Source organism: Panthera pardus, unplaced genomic scaffold (genome assembly GCF_024362965.1).
Source record: "Panthera pardus isolate Hobbes unplaced genomic scaffold, ASM2436296v1 HiC_scaffold_25, whole genome shotgun sequence".
NCBI classification, from domain to species: domain Eukaryota; kingdom Metazoa; phylum Chordata; class Mammalia; order Carnivora; family Felidae; genus Panthera; species Panthera pardus.
The window spans coordinates 3605163-3624148 of NW_026526821.1; the positions used below are offsets into that span (position 1 = coordinate 3605163).

General features: G+C 49.4%; 2 protein-coding genes across 2 annotated transcripts; one reads left to right on the forward strand and one right to left on the reverse strand.

Moving 5' to 3' along the window:
• Positions 1-5329: 5329 nt before the first annotated feature.
• On the reverse strand, positions 5330-13583 carry FAM217B (family with sequence similarity 217 member B). Its single transcript, XM_019426381.2, has 4 exons — positions 13450-13583; positions 11762-11876; positions 11561-11646; positions 5330-9694 (listed from the first exon to the last, which is right to left on the reverse strand). Exon 4 carries the CDS (start codon positions 9688-9690, stop codon positions 8581-8583), a length of 1110 nt encoding a protein of 369 aa, XP_019281926.2. The 5' UTR covers positions 9691-9694; positions 11561-11646; positions 11762-11876; positions 13450-13583; the 3' UTR covers positions 5330-8580.
• A 41-nt stretch (positions 13584-13624) lies between these two features.
• Positions 13625-17240, forward strand: PPP1R3D (protein phosphatase 1 regulatory subunit 3D). Its single transcript, XM_053890087.1, has one exon. The coding sequence runs from the start codon at positions 14047-14049 to the stop codon at positions 14938-14940; it is 894 nt and encodes a 297-aa protein (XP_053746062.1). The 5' UTR covers positions 13625-14046; the 3' UTR covers positions 14941-17240.
• The last annotated feature ends 1746 nt before the right edge of the window (positions 17241-18986 follow it).

Consider the following 18986-nt stretch of genomic DNA (forward strand, 5'->3'; position numbering starts at 1 on the left):
TGCTTCTGCCTCAGTGTCCCCTGTCTGTGCTGGAGGATGCAGGGCCTAGGAGAGGGAGGGAGTGGAGGCGGTCCTCCTCTCTATGCCAGAGGGGAGGTTGGAGAAGAGCGGGCCGAGCCCCCACACCCACCCCCGACCGCTCACCTGCTAACCGGGAGACAGATGCCCCCACGCTGGGGAGCCTGGGGAAGAGTGCCCACAGGAGCTGAGGGAGTCAAACAGCCTGCTTTAAAGTCAGATTCAGGGGCACCTGGGGGGCTCAGTCGGTTGAGCATCTGACTCTTGATTTCGGCTCAGGTCATGATCCCAGAGTCCTGGGATCAAGCCTCGAGTCGGGCTCCTCTCTGAGTGTGGAATCTGCTTGGGATTCCCTCTCTCTCTCTCTCTCTCTCTCTCAAAAATAAATAAGTAAAACTCAGATTCAGAACAAATTACATGGCTCCCGGTTAGGCTTTGCCTTGGTTGGTACTTCTCCATGTATGTCCCCTCATATAAAATTTATTTTCCCGTCAAAGGATTCTCAATTCAAGTTCCTGTTTCTCCAAAGTCATGAGTCTTGGAATAGTCTCAAGTAGAGTTAAGGAACGAAATAGAACAGTAACAAAAACCCAAGGGAAAGGCTGTGTCCCCAGTCATGGGAACTGGTTCCCCAGCCCAGGCCTGCCACAAAGAATGACCACCGCTCACCAAAACACAGAACAGTGATGCGGGCGCACTGGCGAGCGACCAGAGGCAGGTGGAAACTGGAGGGCGGCAGGTGCTCGGAGGAGGCAGGTGGGTGGGTGCGGGGCGGGGTGGGGGCACAAGGCAGGGAACGAGCTGTGAGCTGTGGCATCTACACAGTGAGCATTAGGTGTTCGCTGTACGGGTCTTTTGACCTCTCTCTATGTTTGAAGAATTTTATAACACGATGTTGGGGGGAAAACATCAGAAAAGCGAATTTGAGTCCCGCATTGAAAAATGCAACTTATGACTAAGCGTATTCTGAGCCTACAGTCTAATATTGTGTATCTAACACTGTACCACGATACCTGCCATGTGTGGGAGTGAAGGGTAGACTTCACGTGAGAATAAAATTATTTGTCATTTGTATTTCCTGATTTGCTGTAAGGGACCGAGAGATATTTGTCTGTCCTGTGTTGATGCTTTCGTAGTCACGTAGGCTGGCCGATGAGAAAGCGTGGTACTTACGTTTTCGTATTTTGTCAGCCACCAAGAGCTGGCCAGAACATTTCCTTGGAGAAATTTCTTGCCCCTATTTGTTCAACTAGTAACTGGAGATGAAAGGGTGGGGGTGCTTAGAAACACTGCCAAATACAACAGATTGAAGTGTTTCTCGCTTTCTGCAAGTATGTTTTATACTAATTATATTGATAGCAGACGTACTGAGCTCTTTTTTTTTTCAGTGATTTATGTATATAAATATTTTTATGCTTTTTCGGGAAAGAAGAGAGAACTTTGGGGCTATTTAATCTCCTCCCACATCAAAACTGTCCTGCTGAGGGAAAAAGACATACTTCCTTTAATTAGAACATCTTCAACTAAACTTGGGAGACCATTCAGCTCATTATTGTGTGAGACCTATAAGTAAAAAGCATTTCATTCCAGTATTTAGAAAACTGAGCAACACGGGACAAAAGCAAAGCCCTCCTTTTCTTTCTCCTTACTGTGCTGGGGCGGGAATGTTGCAAGACAGGGTTTCGGAGGAAAAGCTTGGTGACAGGTGGCAGTGAGTCTTGTAAACGTGGCCAGCATGATGAAGGCAGTGGGAAGGCGAGCTGAGGGCACGGTGAGGTTCTCGCTCCTGCGTTTACAAGCAGAAGTGTAGGGGTACCTGGGTGGCTTAGTCGGTCGAGCGTCTGCTGACTTCAGCTCAGGTCATGATCTCAGTCCGTGAGTTCGAGCCCCGCATCGGGCTCTGTGCTGACAGCGCAGAGCCTGCTTGGGATTCTCTCTCTCTCTCTCTCTCTGCCCTTTCTGCCCTCCCCCGCTCTCTCTCTAAATAAAAATAAAATGTTCACACTCTTTAAAATAAATAAATAAAAGTGGAAGTGCCTCAAAGTAGAAGTATGTTCAAGGTGGACATGTTCTGAGAAACCTCAGTTCCTTGGCACTCGCTTGCCCCACAGGTTATCAGAGGCCATAAATCAAGCCACTTAATGACCTATTCTTGGGCAAAGAGATAGCAGAGGGCTTGTAAGCTCCGGAGAAAATAGGATACAGATAAGCAGACACACTTGTTAGTGTGGCCAGAGTGCAGGGGGTCCAGCCAGGGCTGTGTGGTCAAAACAGTTGTTTCAGACTTTTTTTTTTTTTAATGTTTATTTTTGAAGGAGACAGAGACAGAGAATGAGCTGGGGAGGGGAAGAGAGAGGGAGGGAGACACAGAATCCGAAGCAGGCTGCACACAGCTGGACACGAGTTCGCGGACCGTGAGATCATGACCTGAGCTGAACTCGGACGCTGAACCAACTGAGCCACCCAGGCGCCCCTCAAACTTGCAGACTTTTAAGTGCCATGAATGTGAGTTTTGTCAAACATTACCTGCCAAGGATCTTGTTCAGATGCAGACTTTGATTCTGTTGGGGAGGTAAAATGTTACCCTTACCTTCACAGGAGATGAAAAATTATCTTACTTCTACCCATGTAGGTTCTTGACTGAGACCTCTGGACGCGGACAGATTAACAGAGGAACACAAACAGAAGTTTAATAACACGTATGCCTCCTGCATACATGGGAGAGACCCAGGAAATGGAGAGTCCTTGAAATGCCTCACGTTGTCACCTTCAATGTCACCTCCACCAAAAAACAAAAGATACGAGGGGTGGGGATGGGGGGGGGCGCTTATATGAGGTTACTAGGAAAAGTACAATAAATGGCCGTGGTTGTTTTGCAGATGTAAGTCCAGGCCTTAACGAGATAAGAGTTGATAAGTGTTTCTAGAGATTTCCTCATCCTCTTCCTGGTACAAAAGGGAGGCACCCTTACAGATGGAGATCTCCCCCACGTGTCTCTTACAAAAGGGTAACTTCTCAGTTCTCAGAGCTTTTCCTATGTGTATGCTGTTTCTTAAATATAAGGAGCCTAAAATCATGCTTATGTCAAAGAGGTGTATTTTGGGGCTGCAAACACGGCTCCCCTTGTACCCTCTTAGGGTTCTGTTTGGCTGGTCCTGAGAATTAAGTTGACAGAAGACAGATCAGGGGGACAAAAGCATGCAAATTCTAGAATACAAGTTTTCCATGATGCAGACTTCCTAAGGAACCAAGACCCAAAGAAATGGCCACGGTTACCTGCTTTGGTATTAGGTTGGACAGAGGGAGCCACGTGGGGAGACTAAGGAAGAGGAGGGAGCGAGAAAGACAGAGAGACTGAGGGCAAGTGGGGGAGAGCCAGAGAGATACATAATCCACGAAGCAGGCTCCAGGCTCTGAGTTGTCAGCACAGAGCCCGACGTGGGGCTCAAACCCAAGAAACGTGAGATCATGACCTGAGCCGAAGTCAGATGCTCAGCCGACTGAGCCACCCAGGCGCCCCAGATAAGGGTCATTTTAACAAACAAAATGCGTGTAGAGTCCTCTTGGCCTCAGCCTCTCATCCCTGATGAGAAGCACATTACTTCCTTTCTGGCGCAGGGAGGATGTCTTTCATATAGGAATTTCATCTCCTGCTTTGAAGAAAAAGGAAGGGAAGAGTGTTTTCCTTTGAGTTGCTGTTTCTCAAGTGCCTTTGGCTCAAGGCAGTCAGTTCGCCAGAGTGTCACGTTTTGGGGTGGCGTGTGCTGAACTCCTTCACGTGCAGCAGGTCTGAGGTGGGGCTCACAAGCTTGGGTAGCACGGCATGAGATGGCTCTGGTTGAATGTAACGTACAGAGAAACGTACACTGGCTTCCTCTCAAGTATCATTCACACGAGGACGACTGTATTCATGACTATTCCATTTTTAAAATCCCACTTATATTTTCCCAGCGTTATCAGAGTTAATTCCTTACATATCAAACCGCCGAGGACAGGGCTATTTGAGGCCTATTTTTTGAAACAGGGTCTCTAGGAAGATTTTTACAAATTATTCATCCATGTTATTTCATTGAGCATTATTCTACACTTGATATAGTTGTTTTAAGGTGTTAAAGCAATCAAACAGGGAGACGGCAGACTGAGGTTGTTTTAGGTTAGGTCTAGAGGTTAAGTTGTTACCTTGTGGATAATAACACAGCACCATCCGAAAACAATCTACTGTCTTATGTACAAATTTAGGACTTAAAACTTCCAACGTGGTTAATTTTCAAACTACCAAAAACTTACTTTTAAACCCCCGGATAACAAGACTACCAGCCCGTCACCGAACCCAGCTTTACTCACAGTCTTGCCTCTCCCAGAGCAGGATCTTAAACCAGATAGTCAGGAGTCATGTGATCAGCACTAGTGAGGCCACCTGCCTGGTAAGACCTTGGCCACCCCAGAAGTGAAAGTGACCTTGTACAATTTCCTCGTGCCCACTCCCTTCTGCCTATAAAAGTCCTTCCCTTTTGGACGTACCTTGGGGCTCCTTTCCATCTGCTGGATGGGATGCTGCCTGACTCATGCATCATTAAATAAAGTCAGTAAGATCGATAAAATTTTCTCAGTTGAATTTTTAACACCCCCAAAATTATTTTTTAAACCACCACGATTTGGGGGCGACTGGGTGGCTTAGTCGAAGCATCTGACTTCGGCTCAGGTCATGAGTTCAAGCCCCATGTCAGGCTCTGTGCTGACAGCTTGGAGCCTGGAACTTGCTTCGGATTCTGTGTCTCCCCCTCTCTCTGCCCCTCCCCTGCTCACACTCTGTCTCTGTGTCTCAAAAATAAATGTTAAAAATTGTTTTTCTAAATACCACTATTTGGTAGACTCAAAAGAATTCACCTCCTTGCCAGATATGAATTTAGAAGAAGGAGCAAAGAGTTTAGGTGAAGGAGCAAAGGGCCTTTCGGAATGTCTGCGACACCCAGGTGCCCTCCTTGGGACAGCAGGCGCTCAGTCCTAGACGTGCAAGCTAAATGTGAGCCCCTTCCGTCACATGCCATTTTACTTTTACTGAATTTCCATCCCGGTTCCCCAAGCGTTCAGCACCTTCTGGGGGTATAAGAGGACGAGGGACTCAAAAACACACCGGCAGTGGTTCTCAGGTGCATCCAGTCATGTCACATACGTCGCTCAGTATTAAGAAAGGATTGGGGCCCAGTCCCCTCCCCTGTGGTTCTGTGAGGTGATCCGGGAGAATAGAGACAAACAGGAAGAGAACTGCACTAAAAGCAAAACAAAACCATATCCAAAAAATGCAGACGATATCTCCTACTGTTTAACTGATCTCAAGGAAAGAAATCCAGACTCACAAAAACTTGCACGCGCTCTGTATTATTATGTACAAAACCAAGCATACAATAATTATAACAGCAAATAACAAACATGCCCCACAGAGTCAGGCCATTTGAAACGGAGCTCTGTACGTGCACGTGAATACATAATAAATACTGCTTCTCTGTTACCGTGAAATCCAGTACCACCTACCTAGAGTTTTCTATTTTTAACTACTCAAGTAGGTGAGCATAAAGACGACTTAGGCAACATTTAAAGCATGAAAGGTAAAGATTCTTCCATTTCTCTGGAAACTAACCTAATAGCTTAAGAACCACTCCAAACCTTCCTCCCTTGAGCCCGTAGCTGCCATAAGATCAACCACGTCCCCCGATCTTTGCTGACACGGGGCACCCACCCTGCCCTCGTAAGTGCCCAGTCACTTACGAACCTTTGGCCAATCAAGCCGTTGAAGATTTGAGAAGTAGTCTCAGTCTAAATAACTGTACTAATACTGATATATTTTTGCAGTTTGTTTTTGTATGTTTTTACATTTTCCACTGGTTCTGAGCCGGAAGCAATTAATTCTTACATTCTCTACATTTTTTTTTACCTTGCATCATTTTAATTGGTTGAAGCATAACATGGATGTAAACAATTCCCCAGAAATGAGAGGCACTTCTCTGAATGCTGAATGAACGACTCATGTCCCCAGACTAGCAGGACACTCGGTGGCTGCGACCGGACCAGCCAGAGGAGGTCCCGACTCCCACTTGCCAGGGCCATCTGCGCGAAAATGGCCACACTCCTGTCTGCAGCGTTTACAAAAGGAGGCTGTGCTGGGGATGTGTACCAGAAGTCACAGAATTCAAATTGTGCTTACGTTCTGCAGTGAACCTATGCGGTTCATCAGGAGCCCCGATCCCGTTGCAAGAATACTGGTTAAAATAAAGCATCAACCTGAGGCAAAAAAGTAAACAGGCAAAGTCACTTTCACAGGCTTTTAAAACGGTCTCAACAGGTGACATTATAACTATTCCCCAAATTAGGCAACCGACTTCAAGTCAAAGAGCAAGGAACAAATGGAACATGTCAGGTGCCACCTGTAAATTTCTTAATCATGTTGGCTCCGACACACGCGAGGCAAAGAAGCCCGACAGCCTCACCCTGGGGGGTGTCCAAGAGTACCCAAAGGGAGCATTACCAGAGAAGGCAGCGACGCAGCCTAAACCCCATAGTATCGGTAACAGGAGTATATATATGTGTGTATAACGTGCTTACAGAGATTTATCGACCCTGAAATGTTATCAAGAGCTGTGTAAAAATCTGAGTAGAGAAAGGATTGTGCACGAGGTGCAGTACCAGCCGTGTATAAAGGACCAGTCCGTGTGCACTCACGAGCAGCAGGTAGGGTGCAGGACACACGGGGTGCCACTCAGGAAGCACAGAAAGGTGAAGTAAGATCAGCGCTGTTTTCAAGTTACAACACAGACACCGGGTGTGGAAGTGACAGCGTCACCGAGAACTCGGGAAGGGATGCCCGCTGGATGCACGTCTTTGTTCACATCCAAAGGTACAAGATCTTCGTGTGAAGAGCATGCTTTCTCCCACAGGGTGCTGTGAAAGATAAAGACTCTAACAGGGAATCTGTAAAACTCTAGAAATAAACTCTTGGAAGAAAAAAGTGACCTTGAAAATGTGTATATGTTGTTTAACGTTATCAAAGTCAGATTTTAAAATGGCACCTTAATATTGAACTTCTGCCCATGATTATTTTATTTATAAATGCATCTTGTCCTTAGGCTATTAACTCAAAGCATCTTAGATGGCGCTTGGATGGCAGGGTCCACGGAGCCTGCAGGCCGGTATGCATTTTCAAATGAAAAGAGCCAAGTTTTTAGTTTGCCCCAAAGGTGAAAAAATCGAAACCCATGTGTATGAAAACAAAGAGAGTGATCATTTAAAGACATAAAATCAGCTACAGTCATCAAAACATACTGGATATCTAGTAGTCAACCGAAGGTTTTAAAGATATTCACAGTAGCAACAGAATTGAATCTGTATGTGACTTGTATCACGGCACAAGTGTATGGACAAGCAGGCATCACTTAAGGACAGTTAAATAAGCAGCATCTAGGATCTAGGAGAGCCAGGGAGCCAGGGACCAGCTAAGGATGTTAAGAAGACACTCAGTAATCCCTATTATTCCTATCCAATTGCCCCTCTCCATCCTGAAATGTGTCCTCACTCCTCTGCCCCGAAGCAAGGTGGTAAAATCCTGCTCTTGCAAAGTAAAACAGATCCTTATACTGACTACAGACAGCAGGATATCCAAATCAGTAATGGAATGACTGTGACAGTCACATGTGGCTCTGTGTGTGTCTGACTGTAGGCCTTTCATGTACAAACTCCAAAAAGGTGGTTTTTCCGTGCACCTTCTTCCAGAAGCCATACACGCCGGAAACACCAGGGTGCCAAAAAGTTCATGTTTATCTCCCACCAAACAGTAGCGGTCCTGCTGAGACCCGCTGACTTACAGCCGGACAAAGTCTTGGCACCTTTGTCCGCAAATACAAAGACCCCAAAGGCAGACTTCCCCACCACCTCGACATTGAAAACACTTTAAAGAAAAAAAAACAACAACTGTGAAAGTGCTAGAATCCATGGTCTAGAAAGAGCAAGCAGCTTAGTGATACATAACTTGGCTCAAAAGAGATGCTCCCAAACTTAAGAGCTGAAGCTTCTCCTCGGGCTGAAGTGGACACAACTTCTGTTTGGACAGCTCATGAGGAGGACACCAAGAACTCGATCTCAGACGTTTCAGATCCTACAGGGGTCCAAAGCAGTACGTATGCGCTACTTTCTACACGCAGGCGCACTGCAAGTGGGGAGCTGAACGGTACCCGCCTGCCTTATGTCGTGGGCTGGCTGCTGTTTCCAGTTCAGACCTCTCTTTCTTTCCCTGTCATTTTCTTTATATGGCACAGATCTTGGTTAAATTTTCCTCAAAAGGGCTCTCACTTGCTTAAGACAGTCAAGACAAAGAAAGGCTTATTGAAAGACACCTTTGTTTGGAAATAAGCCCAGTGTGGCTGGGGTAAGGGTGGGGATGCGCTTAAAGGGCCAGTCAACGACTTACATGTCAGTCATCATAAAATGTCCTAAAATGCACCGTATTGTGACTTGTGCAAGAGCTCTCATGTTTAGGTATCCACGGGTCTTTGCAATTCGTTATTTCACTTGTTATTTGAATCTGTATGTGCTTTGCTTTACTCCATTGGTTTTGAATTTCTTCTCACTGGATATGGTGGCCTGAGAGCAGGTGCTGGCACTGCCCTTCTTCTTCAGGTTCCCGTGAGCTTGCGCTCTGGGGGCCCCGCAGGAGTCCGGGGTGGTCACCGCCTGCGCCGAAGCACCGCCACCGCCGCTGTCCGCGCGGGGGCCGCTGTCACTGCAGGGCAGGTCCCGGCGCTGCGGCCTGGGGCTCTTACTCCATTTCTTTCTCTGCTCCTCTGTCCTGCCCTCCAAGGCCGGCTTCTGCGAACTTGGTCCGCCGCTCCGCGCCACGTGGACAGCTTTGCGGGGGGTGTCAAAGGCGTAATAGGATGGACGGGCTTCCTCGAGGTGCAGGTCTCTCCTTCGGGAAGCGCCTGGCTTGGGAGCCCCCTCTTGGTGAGGCCTGGCGGGAGCGCTGACCACCAGCTTGCTTCTGCCTGGGCTTTTCAGAGCCCCCGCCATGCCGGGGGCGGTGGGAGGCCTGGCCTTGGCGCCCTTCCCCTTCTCACCCTGCACGGTCTGCATCTGCAGCCACTCGAGCTGGAGCAGCCTGTCGATGTACCTGGCGAGCAGCCCCGCAGCGCCGCCCTGAGCCGCTGGCCTGGGCTCGGCGCCCGGTGGCACGGCCAGGTCGCGGAGGTCCCAGGAGCTGAACGGGGCCGGGAGGAAGTCCGCGTAGCGGTAGGTGGTCTGCGTGCCCCGCGGGTCCGGGTCCGGGTCCGGGTCGGCGGCATCGATCTCCTCCGCTCGCAGGTGCAGCTCCGGGGGCGCGAGCGCGGAAGGCGGCACCGGGACTCTCTCCGAGTCCGACAAGTCGCTGGCGCTGTCCTCGCCCTCGTCTGCGCCCTCCTTCATGATTTTCATGCACTGAAGGTCGAGAAACAGCTCGTTCCCCGAGGCGCCCCGACACCTGGGGTCCAGGGGGCTCCTTTTGGGTTTGCCTTCCTGGGAAACACTTTCTCTGAGTCTGTCCACAGGCAGATGGGGGGACACCTGGGGTGCCTGGGATTTGCTCTGCCTTTTTCCTGAAGAGTTTTTTGAACGTTGTGCTTTATTCCAAGATGGGCCAGCATTCATATTGCTGTGAGAGATAAAACTGTAATTCTTAGTTCACTGGACAAGACCTGGCCTGCCGGTGATTAAACAGACAACAGGCACCCGCCAGTGGCGTTTCGGTTGTCCCCAGGAAGGCCCGCACGGCCCCTGCCCAGCCGGTGGCGCTCACAGAGCAACTGGGCACACAGGACGCCACTCAAGAAACGTGACAGGACACAGGTGCCCAGAGTGGATGCATGGATTTTGTCTGATACCAGATACCTTTAGGAAAAACACTGACAGTTCTTAAAGTGCTTGTAATTTTAGACCAGTCGTGTATATTCCAAAACAAACAAACAAACAAACAAACCCCACCAGTTTGGAAAAAATCTATTGTAAACTCTCAACCTGTTCTGTTAATGATGAACAGTGTTTAACAACACTGACAAGTAAAAGCCACAGCTTTCTTTGACAAGCCTATTTTCAATGAAAAGTAAACAAGGTATAAAATGCAAGTTGTATAGAACTTAGTCACTGATTGGTGGTGATTCTGAGCCTGAACCACCTAAAATCTTAACATGAAAGGGGCACCTGGGTGGCTCAGGCAGTTGAGCAACCCGCTCTTGATTTCAGCTCAGGTCATGATCCCAGGGTCGTGGGACTGAGCCCTGCAGCGTGGAGTCTGCTGGAGATTCTCTCTCTCTCTCTCTCTCTCTCTCTCTCTCTCTCTCTCCCTTTGCTCCTCTCCCCCCTTTCACTCTCTCTCTCTCTCAAAATAAATAAATAATAAAATCTTTTTAAGAAATGTTTTTATTTATTTTCGAGAGCCAGAGAAAGTAAGTAGGGGAGGGTCAGCGAGGAAGAGGGACAGGATTCATAGCAGACTGTGTGCTGACAGCAGAGAGCCCGAGAGCCCGATGTAGGGCTCGAACTCACAAACTGTGAGATCTATGACCTGAGCTGAAGTCCACCGCTCGACTGACCGAGCCACCCAGGTGGGCCCAATAATAAATAAATAAAATCTTAACATGAAAGAGTGTAGCATATATAACATCGAAAGCTTATTCATGTGTTTTCAAATAGGAAGTGCACTCAGAAAAACTGTATTTAAAATGAGAGAGAAAAAATCATATGGTGCCTTAAAACACCATATGAATGAAAAACATAGGATTCATGCTCTCTTGTGAATGGCAGGAAATGGGAATGACGGATTCTGTGTGCATTACCAGCACAGCTGCAATTCCCCCGGAGGTGATTTATTCCCAGGCAGGATCTCATATCAGAGTGGAAAATACTTTCTTTTCTTTTTACCCAACACACAGCATCTCACTAGGATTCATAATGCTTCTCAGGAACATTAAGTCAGGTAGGGTAAAAGAAAATGGGCAGTAAACAGGCTTTCTGGAAAGCTCAGAGGTCACCTGTCCAGTGGTTTCTGCCACACTAAGCAATTGTTTGAAAATGTGTTACTTTTTTTAATAAATATGGAGAGTGTTGAATCATGTGCAATAGCTAACATGTGCTTAATATATATTGGAAAGATGAATAAAGGAATTGTCATTACTTAGAACTCATAACCAAAACCGTTATAACTTCTGTTTACTCTGTCAGTGTATATCAGTAAAAGTTATTATCAATATCCGTTTTATAAAAAAGGAAGCACGCATAGAAGGATGATTAAGGGGCTTACCTAAAATTATAGATTCTGCTAACAGTGGCAGAATTATGGCCTCTGGAATTTTTACTAACTGGTACTGTTTAAAACCACTTTGTCCACTCATTTCTGATGGGTCAAAAACATAAGTACATATTTCGTATCCACAGACATTACTTTTTTTCCAGCCACACATATTCGGTCTGGAGAACTGATATAACGTGCCATTTGCGAGAGAAAGCAATTAAAATTATTTACCTGCTTTTCTGATGACACTGATTCACCCGATTCCCTTTCTTGAAAAAATCACATGGCTGATCATCATCTAGGGTTTGACGGACTGTCTAAAAAACAGACATGCAGTAATAAATACCATGAACACACACACACACACACACACACCCCAAACAAAACAGCAAAACAAATCTAAGTAAGATTTCCCCTCAAAATTCACATCACCTTTTCTGTAGTGCTTGAAATATTCTTGCTCAATCTGTTGGCAGATGATGACAGCTGGGGAAGTGACTTCTTTATTCCTCTTATATTTGGAAAGGACTCCTCCAGGCCACCGGAACTAGAAGTAACAGAACATGGTAGGTAAGTATGGATTGCAAACGGCTCTGCCACCGGTACTGGGCTGGTTTTCACTTGTTTGTTTTGAAATATTTGCATAGTATTGAAATGTTGGTGGGGGGTATTGCCTTCTGTTTATAGTTTCATCTTTTTTGCTTGTTTATTTTTCACGGTGGATATTAGATACAAAATCAGACCACTATAAATGCTGCCAATGGAATCCTTCTCTCTCTCCTCACATACACACAGAGTCTCCTTGGAAATAACACCTTCAGGAAATGTGCAGGGCTAATTAAGGTCAGGTATTACTCTAATCTCCCATGTCCACTCATTCATTCATTCAACAATTACAGGAGAGCCTAGAAAATGCACATATCCCTGCTCTCATAGAACTAAAACTATTAGGGAAGCTCCCCTTTAATCCTCCTGCCTTTTCGATCACATCAATCCAGTAAAAGATTGTCAATCTAGTAATACCTATCACATAATGCTATCTCTGTGCACAAAATGCTATCTCTGTTGACTCACAATAGAGAATGCTGCTTTCCCTGATTTTCAGTGGGTGGCCTACAAAAAGTGCCCTGATTTCAAAGTGAATATTGTCTTTCATAATATCCCCTGCCTCTGTAAAACAGAAAAAAAGGTGGGATTATAGAAGACTCTTTTGTCCTCCTGAAATTCTGCTGTATTACTTTTCATAAGTATGTGTGCCTTTTCAGGCTCTCACAGTTAATGACTTCTATCACAATCAACAGGCTGGGTTCATCTGAGATGTAGAAAAGGTTCTTCCCTTTACCAGCCCTCCTTCAATAGTTTGGTTTTCCTTCTGCTTTCTCCCTCTGGACAGCGAAAAGGGCCCCTCTACAACGCCTGGCCCCAAACTGCTGTCGGGAACGTGCACTTCCACCTTTTTCCCCCCCGGTTCATTTCACCTGGCATGCTCTGCACCATAAGCGGCAGCGTTTTCTGGGCACGTTACTGAGTGGCACAGGAAAGGAACGCTTGTAGGGTCCTAAGATGCAGAAAGCAAGCTCCCGGGCTCCCTGATGGTTCAGGCTTGCATTGGAACAAAGCTACAAGTCTGAGACTGGCTACAAAACTGCTTCCCAAGCGCCAGCGGCTGACTAAGGGCAGCTGCATAATTCATCACAGGGCATTAACTCGCCTTCCCACATCTTCCTCTCAGGCTAGGCGCCAGGAGACGGACAGAGGCAGCACCGCCCCTCCCCACCCTCCAGGGAACTGGCCGGCCGTCTGGGCGGCAAAGCATTGTGGGTGATGTGTGGTCAGGTCGCCTGTCCTCTACGCAGCGAGGCTCCCTGGATCTGGACGGGGTTCCAGGTTGCATTGCAGTGCACACGTCCAAAGAGCTGGCTAGCCCAGAGACTTCAAATTGGCCCGGGGACCAGCTCCCGGGGAGGCCACGTTTTGCGTTCACCCCCCACCCCACCCCCAGTAACCCAGAAATCCAAGGGCCCGCCGCATGCATCTTCCTCGTCCTCCGCTTGTGCAGACACAGATCTACGGTCGATAGGCGCAGGGGCCGGGCCGACGCAGACAGAAATGGATCAGACCTGTTCCGCGGTCGCCGAGGACACGTGACGAGGCCGTCCGCCGGCCTTCCCGGCGCCGGGCGCGGAGGTCGGACTGCGGCGCGCTGCGGCAGGGCCGGGGAGGCGGCGGCGCGCGGCACGGCGGGCTCCGGGGCTGCGCCCCACCGGCGGGGCGGGCGCGCGGCGGCGTCACGAGGGGCGGGGCGCAGGCTCGCCGGGAAGTTGCGCCCCGACAAGTTGCAGCCATGTAAGTAACGCAGCGGGCGGGGAAGGCGGGAGGGGCGGCTCCACGGACGCAGCCTTCCCCCCCACCTCCGCCCCCGAGAGGCTCCGAGGCGGCCAAAGGGAGGCGCCACCCCGCGCTCCCGGGGGCGCCCGGAAAAACCTCCTCTCCCCTGGAGAAAAAGCACTCCTCTGTCTGCTTTCTCGCTGCCGGAGGCGGAAGACCCGCGCCAGGACTCGGGGGGCGCGGTGGCGGGCGAGGGGAGAGCTCAGCCCGCCCCAGACGCTCCCTGCACGCTGCCGTTCCGGCCCGGCGGGGACCCCGAGGTAGGGGGCGCGGGGTCCGGAGGCCGCCCCTCGTTTCCCCCTCCCCGTAGCCCGACGGCTGGCCGGGCCATGTCCGGAGGTCTCGGCCCGGCGACGCCGGTCCCGGGGCCCCGGAAGCCCGCCCCGCGGAGCCTCAGCTGCCTCTCAGACCTGGACGGCGGCACGGCCCGGGAGCCACGGCCCTGCAGGCCCCCCGGGAGCCCGGGCCGCGCGCCGCCGCCACCTCCGGAGCCGTCCGGCTGCGACCCCCCGCTTCGGCCCATCATCCTGCGGCGGGCGCGCTCGCTGCCCAGCTCGCCCGAGCGCCGCCAGAAGGCCGGGGGCGCGCCGGGAGCCGCCTGCCGGCCGGGCTGCAGCCGGCAGCTCCGCGTGCGCTTCGCCGACGCGCTGGGCCTGGAGCTGGCGCAGGTCAAGGTGTTCAACGCGGGCGAAGACCCGTCGGTGCCGCTGCACGTGCTGTCGCGCCTCGCCATCAACTCGGACCTGTGCTGCAGCAGCCAGGACCTGGAGTTCACCCTGCAGTGCCTGGTGCCAGACTTCCCGCCGCCCGTCGAGGCCGCGGACTTCGGCGAGCGCCTGGGGCGGCAGCTCGTCTGTCTGGAGCGCGTCACCTGCTCGGACCTGGGCATCAGCGGCACGGTGCGCGTGCGCAACGTGGCGTTCGAGAAGCAGGTGGCGGTGCGCTACACCTTCTCAGACTGGCGCAGCGCGCACGAGGCGGTGGCCAGGTGGCGCGGGCCCGCGGGCGCAGCGGGCACGGAGGATGTCTTCGCCTTCGGCTTCCCGGTGCCTCCCTTCCTGCTGGAGCTCGGCTCGCGCGTGCACTTCGCGCTCCGCTACCGAGTGGCCGGCGCCGAGTACTGGGACAACAACCACGGCCGAGACTACAGCCTCACGTGCCGCAACCACGCGCTGCACATGCCTCGCGGGGAGTGCGAAGAGAGCTGGATCCACTTCATCTGAGCGAGTCCCCTCTAAGGCCGCCCCGCAGTGGTTCCCGCGCTGGGCACTCCGGGCCAGGCGGCGACGCTTCCTCACACGCCACCCCCTGCCTGAGTCTTCTGACCTCCTTTCCCGCTGCAGGGTCCCTGGGAAGTGGCCCTTCCCGTCTTCTACTTGAACTGCCTGTGTCGCTAGGTCTCAAAAAGTAGCCTCAGGTGGCCAGAAGGCCGAGTAGTGTCACGCCCGGGGTGGGGGGAGGGTGCAGGGTAGGGGGGGGGGGGGAGATGCATGGCAGTGTTGGCCCCTCCGGCGACGGTCCAGGTGGGGTCAGTTGGTTTGTTTTTTGGAAAGGCCTGTGGCTTGTGCATGTGTCCTGATTGGGTCTCTGTAAACGTAGCTGTTATTTATTATCATTGTGATGTTGGAACATTTTACCCTTACTGGATGCCTTCTCAGGAACATTCTGGGTTTAACAAGCTAAAGAATAAGTCAGTCTGGTGTGTTTGTGCCCATTGTAAACAGAACGCATGGTGTGACTCCCACCGTGCTTCCTTGAGGCATTTCTGCCCTGGGACAAGGAAAACCTGAGACTAGGTTTGCTTGCCAAAGCCTGTAGACCTCTAACAGTGGGAAACTATTAATAGGCAAGAAATTTATGCCTCATCAGTCATCATACAACCATTCCTGGGAGTTCAGGCTGCCCTGGTTAGGCCGTGGAAGAGGAAAGGAAGAGCCAAGGAAGAGGGAAAAGCTTAACTTTTAAACTAGCCAAACAGCCCCTTCTCTTGGAGTCTCTCTTCTCTCTTTGTGAGTTTCCCTTCTTCGTGTTTGACAGTTCTGTATCTGCATGTGATCAGGCCATTCTGTTTAGGTTTGAGACTACCTAAACATTTTAAGAAATTCTGCCTTAAGTTATTTCAGTTTCCAGGCAGCTCTATAGAGTAATTTCAGGCAACAATGCCCTTTGCAATTACCTTTTTGATGATTAAGGTGACTCTTTTTTATGTCTGCTTAAGTGTCAGAAAATTCCCAGCAGTCATCTTTCAGAAGTCAGGTTACCAAGTGGAACTAGAAGGTGTTTTCATCAATAGCCAGAGCCCTAGAGGAAAAAAGTCACAAACATTTATACTTTTTAATCGTTTTAAGTTGTATTTATATATGCCCAGTTTTATCAGCTATCTGCCAACTTTATTCAGATAGAGTTTCTAACATCCTTGTGCCTTCAGATAGTTTCTAACATCCGTCTGGGCTTCCCCCCCCCCCACTCCCCCCCACCCCCCCAGTTTTTAAACTGTTAAATGCTTTGTCTTCTTTGTTTTGTTTTCTTTTTTAAATCTCCAAGAAGTCAAGGCCATTGTCCCCTGCTGAATGCCACAATGACTTCAAACACCCAGCAAGGCGCTGATCATTTCTTTTGGTGCTGAGTGGTGGTTTCTGACAGCAGATGCCAGCACTGAGGGTGTGAAACTCCAGCTAATATGAACAGGGTCTCCAGCTTGTGACGTTTGGTTCTGATACAGCTGAAACCGGTGGGATGAATCTGTGATAGCTGTCACCAATAAATTCACTCTAAATTTTTGAATACTTACTGACATTTATCAAATCAATATGTAAAAGATGTGTTTTGCCTTTTAACCAACTTGTTTTTATAACTGCAACTTCTGGGTTTCTGAAATTCCAAGAAGAGGGATGGCTTTCTTTGGTACCTTTTGATAATAACAACACTGAATTTTGATTTAAGGTATGGTAATTAAATTGAACAACCTTTGGCTATTAGCACTGCGCACTACATTGATATGCAAGAGAGGCAGAAGCCCGGTTCCATTTCCTGCTGTTTAATAAACTGTCCAATTAGGTCAGCGAGCCTGTGAGAGCCTTGGCTGCTGTGTCGTTGGCCCCAGCCCAGAATGCAAGACAATTGTCCAGAGTTTTCAGGTGTAAGAGTTAGAGCTGCCAAATGTACTGTTGTGTAAAGGCATGTAAGAATCTTATCCACGTGACAGTCACTTGCCAAAAAGGTTCTGGTCACGGAACATAAAGTAAATGTTTTGTCTTCGATATTAAGAGAACCTCAACGTGCCTTTAAAAAAAATCAACATTTAAAAATTTAAAAACTTAAATATACCTGCCTAGTTGATTCAGGAGTTGATAAAAGTTCAGCTTAAGGAGAACTTTCAGACCCTAAAACAGTTATATTGCTTACAGGTTAAACTTTTGCAGTGGATTGTGCAATTGTGGGGTTGTCTCCCCAAACATATTTTAATGTCACTTAAGATGATTTCACTCAAGCCTAAATATTAAAGTATGTGCATACATTGTTATCTGAGGAGTGTTTTTCTTGTGGCCTAATACAGAAAAAAGACTTGAGAAACTTCTTGTTTAAATCATTTCATATATAAGTGTTGTCCTTCCTAAAGCACTATCAAATTTAGGGCCTTACCAAAAAAGAATTGTGATTGTACCTCAGCTTCAGCACAGTTGTGTATGTCTTTGAGAAACTGAGATACAGTCTTTTTTTTTAAATTTTTTTAATGTTTATTTCTGAGACAGAGACAGAGCATGAGTGGGGGAGGGGCAGAGAGAGAAGGAGACACATAATCAGAAGCAGGCTCCAGGATCCGAGATGTCGGCACAGAGCCCGACGCGGGGCTCGAACCCACGGACCGTGAGATCATGACCTGAGCTGAAGTCGGTCGCCCAACCGACTGAGCCACCCAGGCGCCCCGTGAGATACAATCTTTATGCCAGGTCGATGCTAACATAGGAAGAAAGCTCTAAGGGAATGTAGGGTATGGGATACTCTACTGCTCTTTCAGTGCTTACTGAATCCTGTGTATGGAGTGATGAGTGTGTATCTGCCTTCCCTCACCCGGTGCAGAGCCTGGCACGTAGCAGAAGGAAACTGTGACATTTATTGTGCACTCACTCATTCTCACTGGCTTGCCCACAGTGATAGCTACTGCATGTATTTGATTTCATTAGACTCTGAAAATTACCAGGTAGATAATGCCCCTATTTTCTTAGCTGATGAGAATGAAGCTCAGAGAGGCTTAATTCTTCGAAAGACCCACAGCTGGTAAGGAGCAAAGTCAGCATTCAAACCTATACCAGAATCCACCTGCTCTGCCCTGTGATGGGGTGTTCCCAATAAGTGCTTGTTAAATTTAACTGAAAGTCCAATTATGATTGATTGATGAGGTTTTTCCAACACCACATTCTAAAAACCCATTTAAAAACAATTCAAGTAAGATTAAGTTGATCTGCTTTGATCTTCCATGTGGTATTACTAAACAATCCTTATGCTTTCCAGACACATGAAACAATAGAAAGGACAATTATTTTTTTCTGTCTACTAAAAAGTGGCAAGATGAGAAATCAGTAGTTTAAATTTTGAAGTGCTTGTCTGCTGTATCCGTGTATCCATGCATGTTTTTAAACACCAAGCATCCATTGTTGATCTTATCGTTTAAACTGACACTTCAAATGGAAATGTTCTAGAAGCCTGGAATATATTGTCGATGATTGTGCCCAGTACCGCCCCTAGATGGCCTGGGCCTGGTGCCCCTCAGGAGTCTGGGGTTTGGCTAATGAGGACAGCAGAACCTGGCACCTCCTGCTTCTAGGAAATGAAGATGGGGGCGGGGCGGGGCGGGGCGGGGCGCCAGGGGGCGTGGTCTTCAGGGCGTGACCTCCGGGGGCGTGGCCGGGTGGAGCAGGTGGCCGCCCTGTAAAGTCAAGCAGCGGGGGCAGTACGCGAGAGTCAGTGGGGACCCGCCCGCCCTGCCTCTGCGGTCGTCCGCGGGCCACAGTGTGTGTTCCTCCAGGGAGTCGGACCCTCGCCCCCCTCGCAGGTTAGGCTGGCACCCCGGGTCTCTGCGGCCCCGTCCAGCCGTCGACGTCCAGAGTGGTGGTGGATAGCCAGGGAGTCTCCTGGGGCCGACCCGCATCCTGCAGAGGCAAGTCAGGGCTCCTGGGGCGCGTCCGCGAGGCCGGGGCAGGGGCAGGGCTCGTGGCCTAGGCGCGGCAGTCCACCTCCCCAGTAAGGCCAGGAATCGCGCCCCCCTTCC

Coding starts and splice junctions, on each gene's coding strand:
- FAM217B (XM_019426381.2), bottom strand. CDS start 9,690: ATGAATGCTGGCCCATCTTGGAATAAAGCACAACGTTCAAAAAACTCT.
- PPP1R3D (XM_053890087.1), top strand. CDS start 14,047: ATGTCCGGAGGTCTCGGCCCGGCGACGCCGGTCCCGGGGCCCCGGAAG.